Below are 11,753 nucleotides of genomic sequence, written 5' to 3'. Positions count from 1 at the left end.
TAGGGAAGCTGAGAGGGACAGTAGGGAAGCTGAGAGAGACAGTAGGGAAGCTGAGAGGGACAGTAGGGAAGCTGAGAGGGACAGTAGGGAAGCTGAGAGAGACAGTAGGAAAGCTGACAGTAGGGAAGCTGACAGAGACAGTAGGGAAGCTGAGAGAGACAGAATTGAAGCTGAGAGAGACAGTAGGGAAGCTGAGAGAGACAGTAGGAACGCTGAGAGAGACAGTAGGAACGCTGAGAGAGACAGTAGGGAAGCTGAGAGAGACAGTAGGAACGCTGAGAGAGACAGTAGGGAAGCTCAGAGAGACAGTAGGGAAGCTGAGAGAGACAGTAGGGAAGCTGAGAGAGACAGTAGGGAAGCTGAGAGAGACAGTAGGAAAGCTGAGAGGGAGACAGTAGGAACGCTGAGAGAGACAGTAGGAACGCTGAGAGAGACAGTAGGGAAGCTGAGAGAGACAGTAGGGAAGCTGAGAGAGACAGTAGGGAAGCTCAGAGAGACAGTAGGGAAGCTGAGAGAGACAGTAGGGAAGCTGAGAGAGACAGTAGGAACGCTGAGAGAGACAGTAGGAACGCTGAGAGAGACAGTAGGGAAGCTCAGAGAGACAGTAGGGAAGCTGAGAGGGAGACAGTAGGGAAGCTGAGAGGGAGACAGTAGGGAAGCTGAGAGAGACAGTAGGAACGCTGAGAGAGACAGTAGGAACGCTGAGAGAGACAGTAGGAACGCTGAGAGAGACAGTAGGAAAGCTGAGAGAGACAGTAGGGAAGCTGAGAGAGACAGTAGGGAAGCTGAGAGAGACAGTAGGGAAGCTGAGACAGACAGTAGGGAAGCTGAGAGAGACAGTAGGGAAGCTGAGAGAGACAGTATAAGACCCCAGCCATCAGGCAGAGTAGGCAGTTGCCTAGGCTAAGGCGTCATTGCGTGTGTCATTGTGTGTGTGTGTGTGTGTGTGTGTGTGTGTGTGTGTGTGTGTGTGTGTATGGCTGCGCAACAGTGACACATGGTGGTGAAAAAACACTATTTCCATGCTCGTACGGACCCAGCCAGGGACACACATTGCTGGGCAATGGAGTGGCTGCACCACTCAAAAATAAAAATAAAAGTCTGATGGGGTACGTGGGCCGAATTGCTCAGGGCAGACAGTGGGGAAGCTGCCGAGAAAGAAACAGTGTAGGAAACAGACAGTAGAGGGAGACCGTGTAGGAGAGAGCGAGAGAACGAAAGTAGGAAAGCGGAGAGGGAGACAGTGTAGGAGAGAGCGAGAGAACGGAAGTAGGAAAGCTGAGAGGGAGACAGTGTAGGAGAGACAGAAAGTAGGAAAGCGGAGAGGGAGACAGAAAGTAGGAAAGCGGAGAGGGAGACAGTGTAGGAGAGACAGAAAGTAGGAAAGCGGAGAGGGAGACAGTGTAGGAGAGACAGAAAGTAGGAAAGCGGAGACAGTGTACGAGAGACAGACTAGGAAACCTGGAGATCAGGTATATTGCTGTCCAGAGGGCGAGGGCAGGTGTTGCTCTAGCACCCCCTAGTGTCTATCTGTGCACGCCACTGACGTTTGGGTTCCAGACCATATTGCTTTCATTAACCCTCACAGCAAAACTTCTGTTCATTAGCTGGAAGTCATAATAGAATAGTATCTAGAATGACAGATGTAGCGTGTACTGTGTATACGCTTTGGCATAACTGTAAAAGTCAATCATTTATACACTCTTAATCTGCTGATAAGTACCTAATGTAAAGTTCTCAAGAAGATACACACACACCCTACAAGATTATTTGAATGATAACCAATTTCCGCATTACATGTAGTGCAGATCACTCAAAGTAGTTCAATGGTACAGTTACATAGTACAGGGGTTCTCAACGTTTTTGGCCGGGGACCCCCGGAAATGCTTTGGCAATGTCTCGGGACCCCCGCCCCGCCCCCTCCCGACCCCCAATATAAATTGACTGCTACAATAACCTTAAACCATTTTGGGCGGGAACCCCTTTTGGTGTTTTAAGCATTGTTATAATTTAGCTATTGAAAAATAGCAGATCTACAAGCTCATAGCGCGCCACCAAGTGGCGCGCTACGAGCTTGTAGGTCTGCTATTTTTGAAAAATCGTGAAAATAAAATTTAAAAAAATATATTATTATTATTTTATTTTTTTTCATAATTTGGGGACCCCCTAAAATAATTTGGCGACCCCCCGAGGGGTCGCGACCCACGGGTTGAGAACCCCTGACATAGTAGGCCTATGTGTATTTACAGGATGGATTAGGAAACATGTAGTGCCTTATCTCACTCTGGTCACAAGAAAAAAGGTTAAACTGTTTTACAGGAATCGACCATTGCCCTTATGGTGGGGATGGACTGAATGTAAATATTGCTTCTCGTACAGTATGTCACTGCCCTCACAAAGAGGTCGAAGACAAACAGAACTTAAAGGTTGAGCCTAAATGCAGCAGGGTAGGGAAGGGGTGTGTGAAATAGAGCAGGGGTTCTCAACGTTTTTGGCCGGGGACCCCCGGAAATGCTTTGGCAATGTCTCGGGACCCCCGCCCCGCCCCCTCCCGACCCCCAATATAAATTGACTGCTACAATAACCTTAAACCATTTTGGGCGGGAACCCCTTTTGGTGTTTTAAGCATTGTTATAATTTAGCTATTGAAAAATAGCAGATCTACAAGCTCATAGCGCGCCACCGAGTGACGCGCTATGAGCTTGTAGATCTGCTATTTTTCTTGTAGGTCTGCTATTTTTGAAAAAAAGTGAAAATAAAATTTAAAAAAATATATATATATTTTTTTTTTGAAAATAATTTGGGGACCCCCTAAAATAATTTGGCGACCCCCCGAGGGGTCGCGACCCACGGGTTGAGAACCCCTGAAATAGAGGAGGGGAGAGGGATGGGCGATTTATGATTCTAATCTAATCTGCTTGACCCAGTGTAAAACAAATCACCTACGTAAGCACATTGATATCCATGATAACCTGCATCCAATCCATGATGACCATCAACTACTGTATCAGTCTATCAGAGACATGGCCGAGGTCTGGTTAGGATGTCCCCTCCCCCCCTTTCCCTCGTTTATCCTTTTATCTTTTTAACCCTGTACTGTTGCTGTATCGGTTATGTTTTGCTTTGTTTTGTTTTTCTTAATAAAGTATGTTCCTAGTGTTCCTATATGTAAAGCGCTTTGGGTATTTAGAAAAGCGCTATATAAATCTGAGCTATTATTATTATTATTATTATGGACTGTCTGTGCTCAATGATATGAGATGCATGCTCTGTTCCTGTTCATTCTGTTCTTATCCTTGTTTTCATATCTGCTAGGCACGTCATGTGTACGCTGTGCAATACTGTACCAATACCCGCTGTATATATATTTCTCTGTGTCTATAATAAACTAGAATGTGTCGTGCAATGCTATCTGGTGTTGTCATTTTCTCCGTGCACGTGTCTCAACTGAATCACCACCACTCACCACCAAGTCACCAACCCTTGTTAGATGGAGACTGACCAGACTGACCACTTGGATGGTCAGCCAAAATCACAACAGCAACGAGTATGGTTTGATTGATTTTCTTTGTTAAAGTGTTGTGCTTCCAAGGACACCCAGCCCATATGGACACTTACAGGACACTTTCCCATTGAGGGAGAGAGAGGAAGGGCAGGCCAGCAAGGCCCGCCTGGTTCCGGGAAGGATAGAAGTTTATTGTTAGTTGATAATTACTTTACGTTAATTACTTGGTTTATGGTTTATAAAAATAAAAAAAAGATAAGGTTCATCTGCCCAACAGCACAAAATAGAATCTGGCACAACAGCAACAACAACAGATAGTCTGTGAACTTTGAACTCAAATATGGCCCATTTTGACTATATCAAAGACAGGCTTGTTACGCCCGAGAGAAGTTCCTTTGACTTGCACTTGGATTCATTCTTGTTACTCTGTGAATCTGATTTACGAGAATATAGGCTACAGTAGATTATTATAACCACATTATACTTTCTTTTTTTAAAGGTGAAGTTCCTTGTGGATTTACTAAAGGAAGCTAAAATGTTCAACCGTAACTTAAAGAATGTGCTTGTGGTCTCCATTGGATTTCTGTCACTGTTTACAGCTTATGGAGGCCTGCAAAGTCTACAGGTAAGTTGACTCAAACAGAGATGGGAGGTTCATTCAAGGTCATCTGTTGAACTAGTCTAAAGTTGACAACAGCAACTCAAACACGCAAACTGGCGTCTACATTATTACTTTGGAGCTTGAACAAGTTACTTTTTTGTAACAATTGCAAAAGTACATACATAATGGAAGTAAAATCCAGAATTTTACTTCCGTTTTAAACATAACCTTACTTTTAAGTATTTGTTTCTAGCAAGACACCTGTTCAACATCTACATTCAAATTGTATTGTAATATATTTTAGCCTAGAATCTAGATCATACCTTGTTTTGTTGCGACATTTGGAAATATAATTTATATTATTTAAAAGAGTTTTACTCAGAATTAAGAAATTATTTTTCATTGTGTACGGGAAGAGAATCTTCAGCTTAGTTTATTTGTTGTCATGATGAATCCAGTCAAATCAAAGCCATGGGTCATCTCTCTCCAAGTATATAGAACGAGCGACCCCCCCCCCCCTCGCCTCGTCCATTGAGTTTAATGGGACGTTTAGAAGATTTAGAACACTTTCCTGCTGGGCGTCTTTATGTGTGCAATATGTGGTTTTAGATATTTCAGATTTTAGCAGTTAGCCCAGACAGTGTCTCTGATGTCATGGACACTGGGCTCACTTACTTCCTGGACTACATGTTGTCTCAGTAAGACAGCCCTCCCCCTATCCACAAGGAGGAGCAGTGCACCAAAGCATTATGGGAATTGTAGTCCAGGAAGTACATGAGCCCAGTGTCCATGAGATCAGAGACGCGTGATTATGATTATGAATCCCACCAACGTTCTAGGGTAGACCCGCCTCACCATGTGTCTGATTGGCTCCCGGGAAGGCATAGTTTTACTGAGGTTAGGCCGTTCGGGTTAGGTTTAGGGGGGTGCATACTTAGTTTAGACTAGTCATTGGTAAGACATGGGTTAAGGTTAGGTTAAGGTTAGGTTAGGTTTAGGTGTGAGGTTAGGTTTAGGGTGAGGGTTTGAGATAGGTAACTTGTAGTTGTAGGACTAATGACTGGTCGCAAAAACGAGAACTGTCAATCACAACGACTACTGGCCAATCACAGCAGGGCTTTCCTAGAACGTTGGTGGGATACATAACACTGGGCTCACTGCTAAAATCTAAAATATCTTAAACCACATATTTGGTTCCATTTGTACACTCTCAGAGTTACATTAACATTGATTTTACAATATAAATGGGGGGGCCGGGCTCATCAGTGTCAATTTGGGGGTCCTTGACATGAAAAAGTTTGGGAACCACTGCTTTAATGCAGGGGTTCTCAACGTTTTTGGCCGGGGACCCCCGGAAATGCTTTGGCAATGTCTCGGGACGCCCGCCCCGCCCCCTTCCCGACCCCCAATATAAATTGACTGCTACAATAACCTTAAACCATTTTGGGCGGGAACCCCTTTTGGTGTTTTAAGCATTGTTATAATTTAGCTATTGAAAAATAGCAGATCTACAAGCTCATAGCGCGCCACCGAGTGGCGCGCTACGAGCTTGTAGGTCTGCTATTTTTGAAAAAAAGTGAAAAAGAAAATAAAAAAAATAAACCTTTTTTTTTTTTTTTTAAATAATTTGGGGACCCCCTAAAATAATTTGGCGACCCCCCCCGAGGGGTCGCGACCCACGGGTTGAGAACCCCTGCTTTAATGGACAGGTAGCACCATTTTGTGAGGTTTACTTTCATTGGTGTGACGCCACCTATTCTTTCTATACCAAGTATGTATAAATAATTATTTTTTTGAGGGGCGCTAGCCCCTCCTATGCCCAGCTTTCCGGGTTTGTGTAAAGTGAAGACGGACAAGTGAGGACGCAAATTGTGATTGGCCAGAATGAGATGATGTATGATGATGATAAGAGCGCCCCACATTTCATACGGGTGTGATTTTATTACTTATTTGTCTTCGGCAAAAGTGCAAACTAATTTCAGTCACAGCCATTGTTTGTTTACGGTGTTTACGGTTTACACAGACAATATATTGCTCTATTTCTGACTGTACAATCAGTACATCAACAACAGAATGTGACCAGTTTAATGATCATCCACTACGTTGTATGTGTCTCTCCTGTCCAGAGCAGTCTGAATGCGGAGGAGGGGATGGGGGTGGCATCTCTGAGTGTCATCTATGCCTCCATCATCGTCTCCTCCATGTTCCTGCCCCCCATAATGATCAAGAACCTGGGCTGTAAGTGGACCATCGTGGTCAGCATGGCCTGCTATGTCTCCTACTCCTTTGGAAACCTCTATCCTGGATGGTGAGACACCACCGTCTGTCTGTTCCTCTGTCCGTCCTTCTCTTTGTCTAAGACCTTTTGTCCATGAATTAAAACGAGCTTTCTCTGGTCTTAAGAATATATGCCACATATAATTAACACATTTTACACCATTGTGTGGAGAAAAAACTAATAATACATGGTATGCTTTGAACAATGGTCATCATCAGTGATCTGTTGGAACACATATATAGATATAATTCTAACAAATGGGGCAATTTACTACTACTACTACTTTAGTACGTTAATACTTACGTTAATAGCTGTGCTATTTTAATAGCACAGCAGTGTCACACACATACTACACAGATAGTGTTCTATTTCACCAACAGTCTGTGTTGGATTTTACAGTTACTTGTATTGGAAATTAAAGAGCCTGTTGTATTATACAAATCACAGAGGATCTAGATGGTCAAAATCTAGATGGGAAACCTCATGTCCTCCCTCATATTCCAACAGGATGCTAAAATAGGTATACACGTAAAACACGCCTTTAGAATGAATGCAAATAGACAACAGCTCTTTTGACCAGCTCAGTGGCCTTCTGGCACCCCTGCTATAGATTAACCCTCAACTTCAAATCATGTTCAACACTGATTGTTGTTGAGTGCCTGTTCTCCTCCTCCCATATATACAGGTACACACTCATCCCTACCTCTGTGATCTTGGGTTTGGGCGGATCGCCTCTATGGTCGGCTAAATGTGCCTACCTGACCATCTCTGGTAATCGACAGGCTGCCGAGGAGGGCAAGAAGGGTGCCGATGTCATCAACCAATACTTTGGCATGTTCTTCTTCATCTTCCAGTCCTCTGCAGTCTGGGGAAACCTCATGTCCTCCCTCATATTCCAACAGGATGCTACAATAGGTACACACGTAAAACACGCCTTTAGAACGAACACAAATAGACAACAGCTACAAAATGTGATTCACCTCTTTGATTCACAAGATCCTTGTAAAGAATGATTAATTACAGGGCAGTTGCTGTGTTACATTATCACTGTCTTAACATCCTGGGACAGACTAGTAATTCATGGTTTTGACTAATTAAAATGTATGTGGTCTTCCAGCCAACATCACAGACGAACAGTTGGAGCTCTGTGGAACGGCTGTATGTGACCTCCAGCCAAACGTCACCACCATCAGACCAGCACAAGAACTGGTTTGGACGCTGGTTGGAGCCTACATCGGTAACATCATGATCATATTATGCCTTTTATTTTGTCTCTTTCCAACGATCCATGTTCAAAGAAAATATCTCTCCCTGTTCTAGGCGTCGGGGTGCTGGCCATGATCATTGTGGCGGTGTTTCTGGACAACATTGACCAGAGCCAGGCCAGGGAGTTCCGTGGGAACCGGGAGCCGTTCTGCAGCACCTTCTTGGCCACATTCCGCCTGCTCAGAGACCGCAGGCTCCTCGTCCTCATCCCTCTCACCATGTACAGTGGCTTTGAACAGAGCTTCCTCTCTGGCGAGTACACCAAGGTGAGGGGCGCTTGTTTCCGTGTGATGTGGAAAATGTTCAAAAAACAGAGCAGTGATGTTTTCGAGGCTTGTTTAAAACCCATTTTGGGCGGGAACCCCTTTTGGTGTTTTAAGCATATATGTACTTTAGCTATTGAAAAATAGCAGATCTACAAGCTTGTAGGTCTGCAAAAAAAAATTTATCCTGAAAATGTGGTGTAAATCTTTGAATATATATTCTTTCAGAGCGAACGTTTTTAACTCAAAACCTTGCTTCTGGAGAGTCCCTGGAACAACATATTTTCAGATGGGGGTCGGCGGCCAATTTCATAAAATGTCTTTGTTTCCATTATAGAACTATGCCACTTGTGCACTGGGCATCCATTTTGTTGGCTATGTGATGATCTGCTTTGGGGCTTGCAATTCACTGTCCTCCATTGTCTTTGGGAAGTTGGCCATGTACACTGGCCGAGCTCCTTTCTTCCTCCTAGGTAAAGTTCATGGATAAAAGATACATTTAAGAGTGTAAACGACGCAATCTATAGAGCTACGCATAGTTGAGAATGTTTCAGCTAGATTACGGTAACCGGTCATCATATCGGTATCAGCAATATTGGCCTTAAACATGCTATATCAGTATCTCACCGATGTGTGAATGTGGAGCTGAAAGCGCCTTTTGTGATGATGAAGGCTGCATTCAATTCAGTGTTTTCTAGAGAACCTTTGAAAAGGATCAACAATTTGGAAAAAGTAATTGAAAATACTAGACTACATTGTAAACTAACATGTGCATCAATAGCCTGGATAAATCAGGAATAAGAATAGACTGAAATATAAGAATTCTGCAACTGCACACAGAATCACAGTAACTGTATAATTTCGTAAACCCTACCGGAAACTTGTATTGCAATATTGTTATCGTTTGATTTGAACATAAATCGTAATCATCGGTAATTGGATATTTCAATATCGTGCAATCCCTATAGTTTCAGCCCACGTTTGTTTGGCCATTTTTAGCGTGTGGACAGATTTGCTGACAGATAAGACGGAGAGCCAATAGTTTAGGTTCATACTAGTGACAGATAAGACGGAGAGCCAATAGTTTAGGTTCATTCTAGTGACAGATAAGACGGAGAGCCAATAGTTTAGGTTCATACTAGTGACAGATAAGACGGAGAGCCAATAGTTTAGGTTCATACTAGTGACAGATAAGACGGAGAGCCAATAGTTTAGGTTCATACTAGTGACAGATAAGACGGAGAGCCAATAGTTTAGGTTCATACTAGTGACAGATAAGACGGAGAGCCAATAGTTTAGGTTCATACTCGTGCTTTGCATGGAAATTATACATCATTATACATTATTACCCGGAAGTACATTTCGTACTTTTTGTATTAAACAGCACCCGTATCACAAATTAAAACAATAGAGCGTCGCAGCCCTGCCCCCTTTCAGAACGACGAGGGCACCGGGAAATAATTCCCCATTCATTTTCCCCATAGACGTTTCAAAAAGTATTTATTTAAAGACCTCGGACAAAGCCAACTCGGCAGGTGACAACTCACGACAATAAACACATTCTTTTGGGGCCGAACAAATAATTAGAAAGAAGAAAAACAACGGGAAAAAAAGTGTTGTACCCTGCCCTTTTTTTCGTCTTTCTAATTATCTGTGCGACCCCCCCCCAAAAAAAAAAGGTTTATTGTCATGAGTTGTCACCTGCTGAGTTGGCTTTGTCCGAGGCTTTAAAGGTCTTTAAATAAATACTTTTTGAAACTTCTATGGGGAAAAACGAATGGGGAATTATTTCCTGGTGCCTTCGCAGGGAGGGGCGGGACTGCGACGCTCTATAATTAATTAAAATAGAGAGGATTATAAGTTGTAGTATAAATTGAAAGACTATCTCACCCTCCTCATTCAACGAGCAGTGAGGTTTCTCAATGCCACGTCTCTCCATCTGCAGCGGCGGTGATCAACTTCTCCTGCATCATAGCCTTGCTGTACTGGAGGCCTCATCCCGACCAGCTGCCCGTCTTCTTCGTGTTCCCTGGGCTGTGGGGCATGGCAGACGCTGTGTGGCAAACACAGACCAACTGTGAGAATAAAACAAAGTCCCTCGGACGATATATAGCTCATATAGTTTAGATCAATGGTTTTCAACCTATTTCATATCAAGGCCCATTGTTTATTCGCCATTTGAGCCACGGACGGACCACCATTTCATGACATTTTACCATAGAGTATATAAAGGATAGAGACCGAACTGGAGCACTAGCCCCGCCCCCAAGCTATTAATTTCGATGAAGTTGCTCAGTGGCGTTTTGAAGCACCCGGAAGACTGCCGGAAGTACCTCCTCCGGACCTCAAATTTGAGGTCCGGGGTGACGTATGGGTGACGTAGGGAGTGGCGGTCCTACGTGTCCGTGCTTGGGTCCGCCTGCAGTCCTTCCTCTTACCACTAGGGCCCAGAGCTTCAACGTTGGAGCGCCTCACTGGCCCCTTGCAATTTAGCCTCTCAGACCCAAAACGAAAGAATATTTAGTTGTCGTTGATGAAAATAACAGTTCTACATTCTCTAATTGTGTAGACTTCTTGTAAATGAAGTAATGCAGATGTTTAACAATAATGTTACACTCTCAAGAGTTAAAGATCTATCGGGTCCACTTGGTTACCAACTCTCCATCATTTAGCTGCAGGGACCACCTGGAACCCCCTCAAGGACCATTGGTGGCCCCAGAGCCACTGGTTGAGAACTACTGCTTTAGAATTGTTATAGGACAGTGTCAAAATAGCAGCACATCTCTATAACTGACCACTGACCAGATAAGGTTCATCAATGGCGGTAATTATGGCATCGGTTTACTTCCAGACAGAGAGCAGGGTTTCATCTCGTTCCCCCGATCTGTACTCTCAACTTACCAGCCGTTTCTCTCTCCCATCTAAAGAAAAAAACATATCAACTTAAAAAGGCTACAATTATTTGGTTTTATATTATATTATGATCATATTCTTTTTTTTTTTTAAAGATATCTTTTTTGCGGCTTACGCCTTTTATTGGTTTTTGAAGGGACAGACAGTAGGCTGACAGGAAACGGGAGAGAGATGGGGGAAGACATGCAGTAAAGGCCGTGTCGGGCTCGGGAGTCGAACCCGCGGCACACTGCGACTGGATTACCAGTCGGGTGCCCAGACGGTTACGCCACCGCCTGGGCTTTATGATCCTATTATGTTGAAAATAGAGGTGATTCTCTCTCTCTCTCTCTCTCCAGCCATCTATGGAGTCCTCTTCCCCAGAGACAAAGAGGCAGCATTTGCCAACTACCGCATGTGGGAGTCTCTGGGTTTCGTCATCGCCTTCGCCTACAGCACCTTCATTTGCCTGGAGACCAAGCTGTACATCCTCCTGGCCGTCCTGCTGCTCACCGTGGTCACGTACCCCATCGTGGAATACGGGGAATACAAGAACCCCACAATGCCCATCGAACAGTTAGACCACATAAACCCAGTCCACCAGAACTCGGACAATGATGAGGCCTACCATGAGGAGAAGTCCTACCATGAGAAGGCGTACCAGTCAGAAATGTCAAGCAAGCACATCTTGGATCAGACTAGTCTGTAGATTCCGTCTCGTATCGTGATTGTTTGACTTTCTTAGTTTGAAGTGTAATGTCGTTGATGTCACTGAATGGTAGCTGAGGAAAATTGTAGAGCCTTTTAAGTTATTCAGGGTGCATATGAATGCACAAAGCAGAACTCATCATTATATTAATTAAGAAATAACTAGCAAGCAACAGGCCATGGTTTTACTGCAGGGCTTTACATTTACTTTGGACAAGTACATTTCCTATTCACTTGTCC

General features: G+C 43.8%; 1 protein-coding gene across 1 annotated transcript; it reads left to right on the top strand.

Annotated features, from left to right (window-relative positions):
• Positions 1 to 3,491: 3,491 nt before the first annotated feature.
• On the top strand, positions 3,492 to 11,514 carry unc93a (unc-93 homolog A; the record flags this gene model as incomplete). Its single annotated transcript, XM_079525669.1, has 9 exons — positions 3,492 to 3,547; positions 4,005 to 4,130; positions 6,233 to 6,414; positions 7,070 to 7,299; positions 7,502 to 7,621; positions 7,705 to 7,916; positions 8,251 to 8,386; positions 9,859 to 9,990; positions 11,165 to 11,514. The coding sequence occupies exons 2-9, from the start codon at positions 4,041 to 4,043 to the stop codon at positions 11,512 to 11,514; spliced, it is 1,452 nt and encodes a 483-aa protein (XP_079381795.1). The 5' UTR covers positions 3,492 to 3,547; positions 4,005 to 4,040.
• Positions 11,515 to 11,753: the final 239 nt, after the last annotated feature.

Source organism: Electrona antarctica, assembly GCF_951216825.1.
Source record: "Electrona antarctica genome assembly, chromosome: 17".
NCBI lineage: Eukaryota > Metazoa > Chordata > Actinopteri > Myctophiformes > Myctophidae > Electrona > Electrona antarctica.
Note: the sequence above shows the minus strand (reverse complement) of the source record. Positions and strands in the feature narration are given on the sequence as shown.